The sequence below is a fragment of the Sus scrofa genome, chromosome 6, assembly GCF_000003025.6.
Source record: "Sus scrofa isolate TJ Tabasco breed Duroc chromosome 6, Sscrofa11.1, whole genome shotgun sequence".
NCBI lineage: Eukaryota > Metazoa > Chordata > Mammalia > Artiodactyla > Suidae > Sus > Sus scrofa.
In genome coordinates this window covers 109225629-109242099 of record NC_010448.4, presented here as the reverse complement: position 1 = coordinate 109242099, position 16471 = coordinate 109225629, and the positions used below count along the sequence as shown (strand labels likewise).

Below are 16471 nucleotides of genomic sequence, written 5' to 3'. Positions count from 1 at the left end.
GACATTGTGCATAAAGAGGAGAAAAAAATCTCACTGTTGAATACAATTAACAGGATGTGGAAAACATTTTCAAGAAAGAGGAAGTGCTCAACACCGCCAAAAATTACAGACGTCAAATAAGATAAGAACTGAAAAATGACCATAAGATGTACAACTACAACATCACCGGTGAGTAAATTTTCAGTATATTTATCTTATTCTACTCTAAGGGCAGAGATAAATTGGTATATGAGCATTAATAAAAGATTACAGAAAGAAGTTTGTTGGAAGCACAAAAGTTGGAGCAGCCACTAGGGTGAGAGACAGGTATCAGAAAACATTCCATTGAGAGAATAATACTTATATACTGAGGATGAGAGAATCACCAAATGAGGGCATCTCCTATTGATATGTCCAATTCTTGGTTACTTTCAGAGTTAAGTGTAAAACACGAATCAAGGAAGATCACACTTCCTTGAATGAAAAGAATCAAATCTATGAAGACCCAGCATTCTTAAATTAAATACTTTGGGAGGAAAGGAAACCAGGCCTAGATCCCAGGGATACAAAGAGGGTTCTCTCATTGTGCTAAATGGGGTAGCTACCTAGAACACGTAAGACAGGAGTTCCCATTGTGGCACAGTGGTTAACGAATCCGACTAGGAACCATGAGGTTGCGGGTTCGATCCCTGGCCTTGCTCAGTGGGTCAAGGTTCCGGCGTTGCCGTGAGCTGTGGTGTAGGTCGCAGACGCGGCTCGGATCCTGTGTTGCTGTGGCTCTGGCGTAGGCTGGCAGTTACAGCTCCGATTCGACTCCTAGCCCGGGAACCTCCATATGCCGCAGGAGCAGCCCAAGAAATGGCAAAAAGACAAAAAAAAAAAAAAAAAAAAGAACACGTAAGACAGTCCTTTCAGCTATTTCTGAACTTTATTGTACTAAATTAATCTATATCATTAAAATTAACCCGAATCACAGAAATATCTTCTCTGAACAACTGTACTAGCCTCCTAACTGATAGCCCACATCTATTCTTGCTCTCATCCAGTCAGTTCTCCACCTAGAAACAGACTGGCATTATTAAAACAAAAATCTTATCATGGCATCACACCACTTAAAACTCTTCCCTGCCTTTCCATTGGTCTTCTGATAAAAATAAAAATCCTCAACATGATCTGTAGGATGGTCCATAACTTCCCCTGCCTATCCCACCAGGTTGTTTTCCCATCAAAACCCCTTCTCTCTCCTCCTCTCTCTTCCCACTTCATGCCACCATAACTTTGTGTCCTGAAGTGTGCCAACCTCCTGGACACAGAGCCTTTGCACATGCCGTGGCCTTTCACTGGAGTTATCTTCACTTAAGTAACTCAGCTCTTAAGTCAAAAAAGCCATCCCTGACCTCCTAGCCAGGTTTCATTTCAAACTCAGTTAGGACTGCACATTAACACAGTACCTTGAAAAGTTTATAGAACTTACCAGCTGCAGTTTTACCTTCATTTTTACAATGCCATAAGAAACATCTCCTCTACTGTAAACTGAAAATGCCATGAAAACAGGAACCATTTCTGCTTTTGCTAATTATGTGTATCCAGGATCTAGTACAATGCCTGACATAGAATATTCATTTGTTGAGTGAATGAAAGAGTGAAAAATATGGTATATCAATAGACTCCTATCCTTATGACTTAATATTAGAAAATGACCATTGAAAGTATAGAGTAGTTGAATAATAATTATGCTTAGAATTCTGCTGTTACCAGTTTCATTCAACATAGCCTATGAAAATACCAAAATAAAAGCAGTATCTCTGAATTTACTTTCACAAGCTAAGTGTGTTTTTACAGCTATAAGTTCAAAACTTTACTATAGTTTTGTATCTAAGTAGAATTTGTATGAAACGTAAATATAAAATTATATAACCAATCTTCCAAGGATTCTTCAAGTGCATCCTTTTTCTTACTGGAAAGACAGCGTAAAAAGTTTGGAAAAGGCCCCAGCATATCACAGTTCCAACAAAAGCCCACAACAGAGTCACTAAGAGAATTACTTTAAATCATCCATCACTTACATATATATTTCCTCAAGACTATTCGATAAATCTGTGCGTTCTTGCCCTTTAAGCCAAGGAGCACTAAGAGTAAACAAAACACAATAAAGATTATCTGACAACTGTGTTTATATCTCAAAGAGAAAATACTGATTAAATCACAAATTGGCCTTATTTAACTTTTTAATCTTTTCATTAAAATGTTATTTTAGGAGTTCCCATCATGGTTCAGCAGATCCAACTAGTATCCATTAGGATGCAGGTTCAATCCCTGGCCTTGCTCAGTGGATTAAGGATCCAGTGTTGCCTTGAGGTGTGGTGTAGGTTGCAGATTCAGCTCGCATCCCGTGTTGCTGTGGCTGTGGTGTAGGCTGGCAACTGCAGCTCTGATTCGACCCCTAGCCTCGGAACTTCCATATGCCAGGGGTGTGGCCCTAAAAAGACAAAAATAAATACATAAATAGTTATTTTATATTGTATAAATCATTTCCAAAATGCTTTCTTTGACATCAACTCATTTAGTCTTCCCAGGAAACCATGATGAAGTCAACACCAGTATTAGTCAGTTAAAATATATGGTTTAACTAACAGAGGAGTTCATAGAATAGCATAAATCTGCTGAAGTTTACCTAAGTGGCAGAATAGTTTTCCGAATCTAATTTTCAGAGTCACTGCATTTGCCACACTATCAAGAGTTCCTAACTTTTTCCAACTGGTATCTGAAAAACAACTCTAACAAATAAGCCAGTTGCCACATGACTGTAAAAAAAATTAACTTTTTCTGAAAAGGGCACTTATGTTTGTAAGCATTCTATAATCGTATCTTTTATTTTCAATAAACAAAAATGAAAAATTACAGATTTTTTTTTTTTTTTTTTTTTTTTGTCTTTTTGCCTTTTCTAGGGACGCTCCCATGGCATACGGAGGTTCCCAGGCTAGGGGTCTAATCGGAGCTGCAGCCACTGGCCTACACCACAGTCACAGCAACATGGGATCCCAGCCGTGCCTGCAACCTACACCACAGCTCACAGCAATGCCGGATCCTTAACCCACTGAGCAAGGCCAGGGATGAAACCCACAACCTCATGGTTCCTAATCAGATTCATTAACCACTGCACCATGACGGGAACTCCAGAACTATTATTAGTAACAAAAATTTTTGCTATGGTTTTTAAAATACTGAATAAATAATCCCACTGGTAGGTAAAAATTTTAGTAATTGAGATTTAATGCAATTCTATCCACACAGGTTTATACATCTTAGTAGGTCCAGTGGGCAAGGTAGATCAAAGGTTACTTGTAATCCACAGGACGTGATGCATTAAGATGAAGCTTTGGGCTGCTGACAAGATGGCTCCCCAACAACCAGGGCAGGCCCAGCGCCACAGGCACCATGGGTGATTCCTGGAAGGCAGTCTCAGGCAGAGGCACATAAAGGAAGTGGCAAGGTTCGCAGAATCATGTTAGGAGAAACTCCACAGGCCAGGGTTTCTAGATTACTAGGTTATCTAGAGAGGAGCATTTCCTTCCCCAACTCTAAAGACAATTCTGTAGCTACTTCCACCCTTCAACCCTGTGATCCTCTTTTATACTAAGCACATGTCCATGTGTTCTTATACCATTTAGTTGTTTTTATTTCAATGCTCTATACCAAGTCCAAAAGGTGTTTTTAATTTCTGTATACATTTTGATAAGAAAGGTATGCTACAAAAACACAATGTACATCATAGAGAAACAATCTGAAGAGTGTGACATTTTTATAAAAAATATAAATATATAAATATAGCTTACTTCAGTTGATAAATAGGTGGAGCTGTACCTGGGTATTCATTCGGTAGCATCACCTACAAAGCAATTTAAAAACAAATCTGCTTATACTTCATCATGGCTCAAAAATAACTACATTTATAAAGTTAGTCACTGGACAGAGCTCAAACCTGCCAAACTAAAAAACAAAACCAACACTGTGTTGAATCTCAAAAGAGAATTCCCTCCTCATATTAATGCTTCTACCTGGCATATGCTTCTACCTGGCATATGTTAAGATGATGCCATTTTTTTAAGGCGATCATTATTTGCAGAGAACGCAAAAAAGCAATGAAAATCAGAAAATAAGGGTGGGGAAGACAAAGATAAAAGGAAAAAAAAACTAAAATATGGGCATTATACTCTAACCCCATATGAATAGAGTGGCATTATAACATGTTCCAAATATTTTTCTTAGAAAAAACAAGCTGTATTAAAGTGTAGTTGATTTACAATGTGTGCCAAGAAAAAAAATTTTTTTAAATCCTGCTAAACACATTAAATACATTAAACAGCTAACACTTAATAGAGAACCACACACGTTTCTTTTCAAATCAGTATCAATAAAAACAAATATTGACAAAAACTCAATTTGGAATCTTTTACTTCCAATAGGCTGTCATCAAATAATAAGGATTAAAACAAAGCCACAGCTGATTTTTTTCACTTATTTACCCTCACCACAAAGGAATACCAATTAACAAAAAAACAATTCATATCTACTCTATGAACCTTCTAAATAACTAACCTATTCTTCCTCTTAAATGTTAGCCATCTTCCTCGGTTTCTTATTAAATGAACAGCATAATGAAAGGAAGAGAAACTCAAGTCTGACAATGGTACATTAAGAATGCTTAAATATATAAAAGAATTGTGATAGGAAAGATTGAGGCTATCAATAAAGTATTACTTAAGAATGATCTGAGATTTAATTACCCATATGTTTGGATCACCAGTCATCAACAAAAGCCACAACAAAAAAACACAATCCAGAATTAAGTCACACAAGAATAATCATTAGAGGAATACAACAGTAGAGTCAATACTGTAACTGGAAAATGGTTGTAGAGGAATATACCTGCAAGCAAAGTGTCCACTTGGGGTCATCTATATCGTCGCTAATTCTAATACAAAATATTTTGGCACAGTCATCAATGACACACCATTCTTCGCCATATATAGCTGCCATTGCTTCAATTTCCTCATTCTGTAAGAGGTCAATGGGGAAAAAGTCAAAGAATGCACACATACCTTATCTGTTTTTCTTACTGCTTTTTAAGGCATTTGCATTTAATATCACTAGTTTGGATGAAGGATCCCTGACTGAAAGATGTCAAACATTCTTAGCACCTGGTAGCCACCTTCTACTCTCTGGGTACCAGCCTTGCACTGTATCACTGTGCTTCTGACCACTACTGAGCCAAAATATACATGCACTCCCATACCCGGTAATGAGATTCACAAGTGAAAAGATAAACACTATCCTCTCTGCTCCACCTTCTCTTTTTAAGAAGAAACCGCCACCTCCCCATTCCCCAGTAGTATTTCTGCATATTACATTAGTTCTATACTCCTGGAACTACTTCTTTGTTTTTGTTTTGAATTTGGGCACTTGGCTGGGTGTTGTTTTGGTTTTTTGGTAATCAAATCCCCCCAAACATTTCAGAAATTACTCTTTTGGTTTCGGGTTTAAAAAAAAAAAAGAGTTCCCAGCACAGCTCAGGGGTAATGAATCTGACTAGCATCCATCAGGACGCAGGTTCAATCCCTGGCCTCCTTCAGTCGGTTAAGGTGCTGGCCTTGTCCTGAGCTGTGGTGTGGAAGCAGACTCCGCTCCAATCTGGCCTTGTTGTGGCTGTGGTGTAGGCCAGCATCTACAGTTCCCTTTGGACCCATAGCCGGGGAAATCTCCATATGCCCCAGGTGCGCGAGTGCCGCCCTAAATAAATCAATAAAAATAATTAATTAAAATAAACGTATCTAAACGTAAAAATGGGAAGCAAAGTATACACTCAACTCCATATCATCTCATTTTATCCTCATAGCCCCGTAGTAAAAGCTTTAAGAGCTCTCACTTCAGCCATGCGCTGGGGAAAGCTCAAAGCCACAAGTAGATTCAGGGGGTCCTCAGGAGACCTCAGGGTTTGTGTTATTATTGCCCGTTTTGCAAAATCAGAAACGGGGTTAGGTGGCCTGCCCAAGGTGACCCGGCGAGGACAGGGCGGGGAGCAGAAACTCGGGTTTCTGCTTCCTGGGCCCAGAGCTGCTCAGTCGCGTGCTGATGGTTGACGATAACACCATCCCAGGCAGGCCAAGCCTGCCGACGCCTGGCAGCAGCCGGCCAGAGCGCGATCGGCTGACAGCAAGCGCCAGAAATGGGACGCGGCAGAACGAACCGCGCGGCCGCCAGCCCTGGCGGTGCGGGCGAGACCCGGGGCGGCCCCGGGCAGGGGCCCCTTGGCGAAGGAGGCTCGGGACTGCGAGGCAAGGCCGAGATGAGCCTGGAGGTCGGCGCCCGCCGGGGCCTCACCTGCCTCTGGTCGCTCCCTGCGTCCCCCTCAGCCATGTGGCCCCGGGAACGGCCTGGCGGTCACCACCTGCCCAGGTCCGGAGCGCGGGGGCGGGGCGCTGCGGCTGCAAGCGGAGCGCGGGTTGCTGCGCGGCCCGACCCGGAACCGCAACCCCGACACGCAGTGGGACCCGCATCTGCTTCCGGGTTGTTGGTCAGGTTGGGCGAGGGGCTCCCCGCGCCCGGGCTTCCCACTCTGGCTTCGCGCCCGCTTGTCCTTGTCTCTTCGGCCCGGCCGTGGCGAAGCTGTTCTGCCCGAGTAGCGGCAGGAGGCCTTCTCGGCTCTGCTCCTGAAACTCGCCGGGGCTGGGGGCTTCTCGCCCCTGCCGGCCTCGGCGCCATCGGAACTCCCGCGGAGACACTGGGGACTCAGGTTCTCCGCAGTCCACAGCCCGAGACTCATCATTGCATTTCAAGGCAGGGGGTTTGGGTTTTGTTTTTACGTGTTTTAAGATATTTTGTCTGATTTGGTCAAGGGTCACTTTGATTTACCAAAAAGCAGTAGAGCAGGAGAGGGACAGAAGGCAGTTCTGAAAGCGGGCAGGAAAGCTTACCCACTCGCTGTTGTGTTGTGATTATTTTCTTTGGGGTTCTTAGACATTTCGTCTGGGAGCAACTTTTGTTCAAAACACTAGTTACTCCTGTCAACATAAAGGTCATTGTTTCACTATCCAGAAAATTTGAATAAGTTTGTGTCGTTTCAACCCTGCCCCCAACACATATAATTCCAGTACATTGGTTGGAACTTAACATTGGTCACCTTATTTGAGACTCCTAAATCAAGTCACTTAATGTCTTACTCGAGAGGCATTTTGTCCCCTCTTGCCTCACTTTCTTCACACACACAGACTCAAAATATTACAGCTTTCCTCTCTCCTGACTTCCTTAATCATGGGCATGTTTTATTTACCTGTTAAAATACTCCTCTAAGTGGACGGTACCTGTAAAGAATTCCACCCAAGTTACTTTGAAGGGATCTTCATATAAGCCTTGTGGATTTATTAATTCAACAGCTATTTAATGGGTTCTCATTGTGCTAAACTTTGGAAATGCAGATTTCGATGTCATGCATTGCCTTTAAGAAAGACAGGGGAACAAAAGTAAATCAATATTTAAATCGACTGGAATTGCGTCCTGTTAGAAGCACAGAGAAGGGCCATCTGTTTAAAATTTTATCAGGCTTTGTGTTCCCAAGAATGTTTGAACGGAGTTACAGAAGAACGGGTAGAGGTTAGCTAATTGAAGAAGGAAGGAGATTGTTTGAGATGGAGAAAAAAATATTGATAGAGAAACTGGCCCATTTAAGTAACTTCATGCATTTCATTGCTTCTGACATCACAGCTGTCAACTTCCTCTTGTCACATGGCTTGCATAATCCCTTCATGATTATCTCCCTAAGTCTGCACATGTGCACTCATTTGGGTCCCAAGAGAGGGCCTGGAGGACTTTAGCCCATTGTCATGTCTATAACATTCCCTCCCTTCAATTTTTTGGTTGGACAGGGTATTTTTATCTTGAGCAGAAAGCATTTTAAGCCCCTCCTTCCAACCAAGTAAGGCACCATGGTACACGAACAGCCAGTCCACCACAGGATTTCTCTTCTTGGTAAGCAATTAGCTTAGAAGTGCTGAGAGGTTTGGCTACTGTACATCTCCACGTTGCCCGAAGCTTTCTGCAGTTATCCTAATGCTACCTTGATGTCCATCTGTTGTTAAACAGCTTTTTTCTCACGTCTTACAGCTTCTGTTGCATAAAGTAGTGGTTTTCACCCTTTAAAAAAAAAAAAAAAGCCATAGAATTCTTCCTTCAGTGAAAGCTTATGTAAAACAGATTAGGTTGTTCTGGCTGAAATAGTTGGGCTAAAGTCCCAACTACTTAGCAGCCCTTCCTCCTGGTGGCCCCTCAGACTTTCAACCCAGATTTGAAAACTACCATGTTAAAATGTAACAGAAAACAATGCACAGCCCAACTTAATCTTCTAAACAAAGCATAATATATCCCAACTTTATTGTACACAGCATCTCTTTTCTTACCACATACATCAACCCAGTTTATTTTACCTTCTGCAGATTTTACCCATGATTTTCTATTAATTACTATATCTTCATAGCTAGAGCCTTTAAATCTTATTTTGAGCTCAGATTCTAAATGAAAATTACCCTTTCTGGCAAAGGACACAAAACAGAAGCTTCTCTATGTCTCTAGTGCTTAAGCATGTGGTCAATACAGAGAATTCTGAATAAGGCCCAAAACTCAGGCTAGACAAAGAGCACTTCGGAAAGAGAAGTAGAAAAATAATTACTAAAGTAACTGTGTGGCAGACAACCTATATTTTGCAAAATTTATTAGAAGAAAGCAAGACTTTATAGACAAATTTGTTGAAAAAAGACTACTTAATGTGAACTTTGAGTAGTAATATAGATCTGGATATGAGGGAGTTCTCTCAGCCAGATTCCTCTGATTTCCACATCCATTTACCCAAATGGTTGGTTGGTTCCTGGATATCTTCCTCAAATTCAGCACGTTGAAAACTGAACTCAATTTCTTTCTTCCTAAACCTATTCCTCCCATCTATCCCTTTTCCATAATGGGTAACCCCTGAACACTGCATCAATAATTGCCTAAGCTTGAAACCTGGGAGACATACTGTACACCTCCTTTCACTGCCTTCATATACAGACAGTGAGTCTGATGATTCTGATTCTTCATATCCCTTACATTCCTCATAGTCCCCTTCCTAGTCTTTCTGATTCCATCTGAACCCTCTTTTAAGTCACCCTCCTGACATCTGCCAGAGGAATCATTCAAAATGCACAAGTTGGATGTGTCTTTTTTCCCTTGAAACCCTTCACTTGCTCCCCATGGCTTTCATGGTCATGCTTTAACATTCTAACACTCAAAAAGTATGTTCCTGGCTACCTCTCTAATTTTATCTCCCACTATTCTAGCCAGATCAGCCTAAGCTATTTTATTTAAGCTTTCATTGAAGAAAGAAGTCCACTGCTTTAGAAGAGAGTGAAAATTTCTAGTTTACACCATAGACACTGTGTAGCGACAAGATAAACTAGTAAGAGTGAAGGGAAAAAAATAGATCTGTTTAACAATCGATGTACAGCTACATGGATTGGGATAATAACTGCAGAAGTGTTCAGGCAACGTGAAGGAGATGTGTGGCCCAATCTCTCAGAACTCTCAAGTAGAAGAGAAATAGGATGACTGGCTGTGCCAAAATGTCTATGTAGGATGGATTTAGAACCCAGTGTGAATGGGAGGAAATAATTTAAACCTTCTTGTTTAAAATTAAGAAACATAAACTATCCAAACCAAATAATTGGAAGGAGAAAGGGTGTTAATTAGATCACAAAGGGCCAAAGCTCTTTCTTGGTACCAAAATGAATGTGTAGATAGATGGAGAGAATAATGAACAGATCATCAGGAGTGTGACAAAAGAGGGTTGACAGCTGTGATATTAGAGGCAAGGGGAAATGAGTTATTTGAATGGAAAAAAAACCTAACCTGGAAGTATATATATCTTCTGACTACAACAGAGGTGGCTGTCACATCAGGGGTGAGGAGGAATTTAGCCTGTGAAGAATTCTCCACAAATCTTAACTGGTTTGAATGGGGCTCTTCTACATATTCTCTTATGATCTTGCTAATTCAGGTGAGGTCTGTGGGCCAACAGCATCATATTACCTGAGAGCTTGTTAGAAGTACTAGCTTCTAAACTGAAGCCCTGCCCTAGACCTACAATATCAATATTAGTAAGACATAGTTCCTACCATTAAGGAGCTCCCATCTAAAGCCCAGCAACTGCTGTGTGGGAACAAAACTCTAGACCTCTTATTTATGTTTTCCAAATGTATATATGAAACCAATTTTTCCTCTTTCCCATTTCCTGTGACCTACACTGGTTATCTAAAGTGATTCTTGGAGTTCCCACAGTGTATAGTGGCTCAGTGGAAACAAATCCGACTAGGAAACATGAGGTTGTGGTTGGATCCCTGGCTTTGCTCAGTGTGTTAAGGATCCCGCGTTGCCATGAGCTGTGGTGTAGATTGGATCTGGCGTTGCTGTGGCTGTGGTGGAGGCCGGCGGCACAGTTCCGATTACACCCCTAGCCTAGGAACCTCCATATGCCTCGAGTGTGGCCCTAAAAAGCAAAAAATAAATAAATAAATAAATAAAGTGATTCTTGCTACCACAGTATAGCTCTGTTAACCCTAATCTTTGTACAGTGCCAAGCAAATCTGTCACCTGTGCATTTATATACCCATTCTCTCTCTCCTTCCAACCACTGCTGTTTTACAGTACTCACCACTTACTTCTAAGCACAATACCTGGTTTACAGGTATTTTAGGCCCTAGCAAGATAGCATAGAGGTTAAAGGCATAACTTAAAAGTCATTTAAAACTAGACTATTTGAGGGAGTTCCCGTTGTGGCTCAGTGGTTAATGAATCCGACTAGGAACCATGAGGTTGCAGGTTCGGTCCCTGGCCTCACTTAGTGGGTTAAGAATCTGGCATTGCCATGAGCTGTGGTGTAGGTTGCAGACTCGGCTTGGATCCCGCGTTGCTGTGGCTCTGGCATAGGCTGGCGGCTACAGCTCCGATTAGACCCCTAGCCTGGGAACCTCCATATGCCATGGGTATGGCCCTAGAAAAAGGCCAAAAGGCAAAAAAAAAAAAAAAAAAAAAAAAAAAGAGAGACTATTTGATTCATATCCTGACTCATGTATTAACCATATGAACTTGGGCTAGTTATTTAGCTTTCTAAGTCTTAGTTTCCTTACTTATAAAATAAAGATGTTAATGTCTGTTTTGAAAGAACCCTCTTTCTGAGTTTCTTCTCTCTCCTAACCTTCTGAGCACTTATTCTTTCTATGAGTGTTTATAAAACATTTAGAAGCAGATACTTTAGATGTTATCTTAAACTCAACATTTCACAGCTAACCACCCTCAAACTATCTTGGTTTCACATATAAGCTGCCCTTTCAACTTATTCACTGAGTTGGTCACTTCAGAATATTTACTGAGTATTGATCTATGCCATAATCTGGGCTATGTGTTAAAGATACAAAAATAAATAAGACCCAGTTTCTCATTTCAAGAAGACCATAGTCTGATGGAGGTAAATATGTAGACAAATAATTTACAAATACGCACCAGCACGCCATGGTTATATGTCAGTTGCTTCCTCTTTTTTGCATCTCATAGGAAATGAGTCACAAGTATCTTAGCTGCTTTCTTGGTAATATCCACTTTTGCATAGTGTTACACTGGAATGATAACTACATTCTCCCTGCAGCCCCCATCCCCTTTCCTCACTCTAGTTCTCCTGTACCCTTGCATGCTATGTTAGACTAGTACTCCTCAAGTGCTAGTTTGTTCAAGAACTGTGTAAAATTTAGGGAGTTCCAGTCATGGCTCAGTGGTTAACGAACCCAACTAGCATCCATGAGGATGTGGTTCAATCCCTGGCCTTGCTCAGTGTTAAGGTTCCGGTGTTGCCGTGAGCTGTGGTGTAGGTCGAAGACGCGGCTTGGATCTGGCATTGCTGGCTGGCAGCTACATCTCCAATTGGACCCCTAGCCTGGGAACCTCCATGTGCCACAGGTTTGGCCCTAAGAAGACAAAAGACCAAAAACAAAAAACAAAAACAAACAAACAAACAAAAAAAAACTGTGAAGTTTTATTTCTTCCAACTATGTCCATTTCAATTCTTCTTGGCTTTCGGAGATCTTCAGATCAGTTCTCCTGGACAGTTATATAACCCCATCCTCCAGGACTCTCCATTGTAACTTCCTGTCTGCTGTTGCTCCACCTTCGCTGGCACTCCCACTGCTCACCTGACCTCCCCCTAGACTACTGCAGTAACTTCTGAGCTCATTTTCCTGATTCCAGGCATTTCCCTTTCCAATCCTGTTTCCTGCCAACAGAACTCTCTCACCGAAGCGTCATTCTAATCATATCAGTCCTCAGTTCAAAAGTCTTTCCATCTTCTGCTGTCCCTATCTCAGTAAATGTCACCTCTGTGCAATAATTGCCTGGACCAGAAACTTGGGTGCCATCTTTCTCCTCCTTGTCCCTCACTTCTCTCATGCAATCAATCATCAAGTTCTCTCTGTTCTGCCACATAAATATTTCTTGAATCAGTCTCCTACTGCTTTTCTCCATCCTCAAATTCCTTGCCAAAGCTCAGGCCCCTTGGATGAATCACTGCAACAGCCTCCTAGCTTGCCTCTTATTCACTGCTTTGGAGTTCCTGTCGTAGCTCAGTGGTTAACGCAGCAGACTAGTATCCATGAGGACACAGGTTCAATGCCTGGCCTTGCTGAGTGGGTTAAGGATCTGGTGTTGCCATGAGCTGTGGTGTAGGTTGCAGATGAGGCTCGGATCCAGCGTTGCCGTGGCTGTGGTGTAGGCCGGCAACTACAGCTCCAATGTGACCCCTAGCCTGGGAACTTCCATATGCCACTATTGTGGCCCTAAAAAGCAAAAAAAAAAAAAAAAAAAAAAAAAAAAAAAAAAAATTCTCTTTCAGCCCATTCTCCACCTAGCTGCTCGACACAGCTCTTTCTTGGATAAGGACCTAATATTGTGACTCATCTTAAATCCTTTTGGGGTTTTAACTGCATGGTTTTTGTTTTTTTTTTTTTAAGGCCACACTTGCAGCATGTGGAGGTTCCCAGGCTAGGGGTGAACTGGAGCTACAGCTGCCAGCCTATGCCATAGCCGCAGCAATGCAGGATCCAAGCCACATCTGTGACCTACACCAGAGCTCACGGCAACGCCAGATCCTTAAACCACTGAGCAAGGCCAGGGATTGAACCCACAATTTCATGCTTCCTAGTTAGATTTGTTTCCGCTGCACCACAACAGGAACTCCTTAACTCCATGGCTTTGAGGATGAATCTCAAACTCTGTGACACAGTGTAAAGTGCCCTTCATCACGTGGCTCCTTTTATCTCTCCAATCTCATTGCTTCATCCCAACTCTATTCCTCACCTCTGTTCTAGCTATACTAAACTACATCTATTTCTCCTAGGAAAGCCCATGATAAATTGCTCCCCTGCAGTTCTCCTCAGGTGTTCCTCCCTCCACCTGGAATGCTCTTTCCTCCCACCTCCCACCTCCTACACACTGTTTTGGACTCAGCTTCCTTGATGACAATAACTATGTCTTTATCTTTGCCTTGCAAGCACTCAGTGCAGTTGCTGGCATTGGATGGGCTCTCTATTCAGAGAAGTTAAATTGATTGTTCATGGTCTTGCAGCTGGTTAGGAGGCAGAGAGCTGGGGTTTCTGACTCTAAGTTTTGTGTACCTGCCGCTTTACCACACTGCCTCCCACCCTGGGCAAAACATTTTAGACATGAAGTCCCAGTTCATTCAGTAATTCAACACGTATGTATTAATTTCCTAATATGTGCCACACGCTGTGTTAGATAACGGAGGTGAACTCATGAACAAGGCATTCCCTGACTTCAGTATACTTCTAGTCTGATACATATAAGGGAGTTCCCTTCGTGGCGCAATGGAAATGAATCCAACTAGGAACCATGAGGTTGCAGGTTCCATCCTTGGCTGTGCTCAGTGGGTTGAAGATCTGGCGTGGCTGTGGCTGTGGCGTAGGCTGGCCGCTGTAGCTCTGATTGGACCCCTAGCCTAGGAACCTCCATATGCTATGGAGGTTCCTAAAAAGACAAAAAGACCAAAAAAAGACCCCTAGCCTAGGAACCTCCGTATGCTAGGTTCCTAAAAAGACAAAAAGACCAAAAAAAAAAAAAAAATGAAAAAGGATACAGATAAATAAAGAGGCATTTGTAGCACAATATGACAAATGTCATCATAGGAGTAGCACAAGGTAAATTGGAAAGCCTATGGAAGGAACACATGACCCAACTGTAGGGGGCAAGGAAAGGCCTTTGGAAAGAAGAGATATCTAGGCTCAGATTGAATGTAGCAGAAAGCTCAACATAATGAGGAAACTGAGGGGGTGAATTCAAGGCACAAAAGAACAACATGGACAAAATACCTAAAGCCTCGGTGACCCTGTGGCCTGGTGACATGGTGACCTCAGTGACAAATACAGGGAACTGAAAGTTTTTCCAAGTTGCTGCAGCGTGAAATACCATGGTGATAATAATGAGAGAGGAAACAGACGTTTCGGGGCTTCATAGTGCTAAGGAGTGTAGACCACATTCTGGAGCAATGAAAAAGCAGAGGAGAATTCCAAGTAAGAGAATAGTTGATTGGATTGAAATTTTGGAAACATCGGCTGACTGCCTAGTGAATAGATGAGGTTGCGTGTGGGGAGAAAGGTAGGATGGGGAATGTGAGGAAGAGAGACAGGAGTGCTGCCACTGAGAAGGAGAACGTCCAGAGTGTGGCAGGTTGTGGGGCGGGGCGGAACAGCTGCCCTTTGAGTTGTACTGAGTTCGATGGATTGCTGAGGGGTCAGAAGCTCAGGAGTGATCTTGGGCTGGGATGTGAGTTACTGACCTGTGAGACGTGAGCATACAGAGTGTTAGGAAGCCTCGGGGGTGTGTGAGCTCATCCAAGAAGAGTGGGAAGAGAAGAACTTAGGGAAGAACTTGCAACATCCACGGGCAGGAGTTCAGGGAAACTAACGGAAGAGCATTCTCAGCTGGAGGGAAAGGGTCCCTGGGTTCAAATGCAGCCAAAGGTCAATGAAAGTCAGGACTTGTAAGGGTTTGTTGGATTTTGCAATAAGGAGGCCATTGGTGTCCCCAGCAGGTGCAGCTTCCATGAAGCGTTGGGAGGAGAAGCTGAGCACCAAGAGGAGAGAGTGAGAGGAAAGGGGAGAGCCAGTGGAGACCACCCTTTCAAGCAGTTTCAACTCTGAGGGAGGGTTTTTAAAAGATGGCAGTGAGGGAGTTCCTATTGTGCTTCAGTGGGTTAAGAACCTGACTAGTGGAGTTCCCACTGTGGCACAATGGGATCAGTGGCGTCTTGGGAACACTGGGACATGGGCTTGATTCCCCACCTGGCATGGTGGGTTCAGGATCTGCTGTTGCCACAGCTGCAGCTTAGGTGGAGAGACTGTGGCTTGGATCTGATCTTTGGCCAGGGAGCTCCATATGTTGTGAGGTGGCCAAAAATGAAAAAATAAAATAAAATAAATAACCCAACTAGTATCCATGAGGACGCAGGTTCAGTCCTTGGCCCCACTCAGTGCATTAAGCATCCAACTGGCTTTGCCATGAGTTTTGGAGTCAGTTGCAGGTATAGCTCATATCCTGAGTTGCTGTGGCTGTGATGTAGGCCAGCAGCTGCAGGTCGGATTCAACCCCTAGCCTGGGAACTCTATATGCCTTGGGCATGGCCCTAAAAATGGGGGAAAAAAAGCAATCCAGCAGTGATGAGAGAACCCTTGTGCAGTGGGTACACTGTGAGTGCTGGGAGCTCTAGGAGAGGAAAGAAGTGGGTGGAGTGAGCTTGCTGAGGAGGCAAGGCAGGCGGAGCTCTGGCCTTAGACAGGAGGGCCACTTCTCCCATTTTCACAGAAGATGAAAAGTAAGAAAGGTGCAGGTAAGAGTGTTGGTTTGGTGGTAAGAAGTTGGGGGAATTCTCAACTAACGGCTTTGTTTCCTTGGTAAAGTAGGAGGCAGAGTCATCGGCTAGGGTGTGCTGGGAGCAGGAGGAGTGAGGGATTTGGGGAGAAAAGAAGCTACAGTAAAGGGCAGGCAACAAAGCTCAGTCCCGGCTCCATTTCCTCCCTGTTCTTCTCTCTCCCTAGGCCATGGCTTCAAGGCACATGACAGAGATGGTCACACATGCAGCTCTCCAGCCCAGACCCCACCTCTGGGCTCTTCACTGTCTACCTGTCACTTCCACTTGAGTCTCTTATGAGCTCCTTCAAGGCTCCTTCAACTACCTGCCCATCCAGCTTCAGCTCAGATCTTCTAACAGGGATCAACAGAGGCTTGGTGGGCAGTGCTGAGAATTCAGTCGATGTTTGGCTTCATGAATTTGCAGTGAGCTCTACACCATATATTAGCTTTTATGTTACCTGCCCCCTCTTAGTTTTGCTCACACTGTTTCATCTGC

The 16471-nt window shown here is 43.0% G+C and overlaps 2 protein-coding genes across 5 annotated transcripts in view; one reads left to right on the top strand and one right to left on the bottom strand.

Moving 5' to 3' along the window:
• IMPACT (impact RWD domain protein) overlaps positions 1-6510 on the bottom strand; it is a 37212-nt gene extending 30702 nt beyond the window's left edge. The window contains exons 1-4 of one of the 2 annotated variants that reach the window (XM_005665327.3): positions 6361-6510; positions 4909-5037; positions 3816-3868; positions 2046-2108 (exon numbers count right to left, since the gene is read on the bottom strand). In XM_005665327.3, the coding sequence (XP_005665384.1) occupies positions 2046-2108; positions 3816-3868; positions 4909-5037; positions 6361-6396 (281 nt within the window). In that variant the 5' untranslated portion in view covers positions 6397-6510. The remainder of the gene's footprint in view (positions 1-2045; positions 2109-3815; positions 3869-4908; positions 5038-6360) is intronic. The other variant, XM_013999267.2, reaches the window with a different exon arrangement.
• Positions 150-16471, top strand: part of OSBPL1A (oxysterol binding protein like 1A) — a 244221-nt gene continuing 227899 nt past the window's right edge. For all 3 annotated transcript variants that reach the window (XM_013999263.2, XM_021096189.1, XM_005665323.3), the window contains exon 1: positions 150-168. The gene's annotated coding sequence lies outside the window, so the exon portion shown is untranslated. The remainder of the gene's footprint in view (positions 169-16471) is intronic.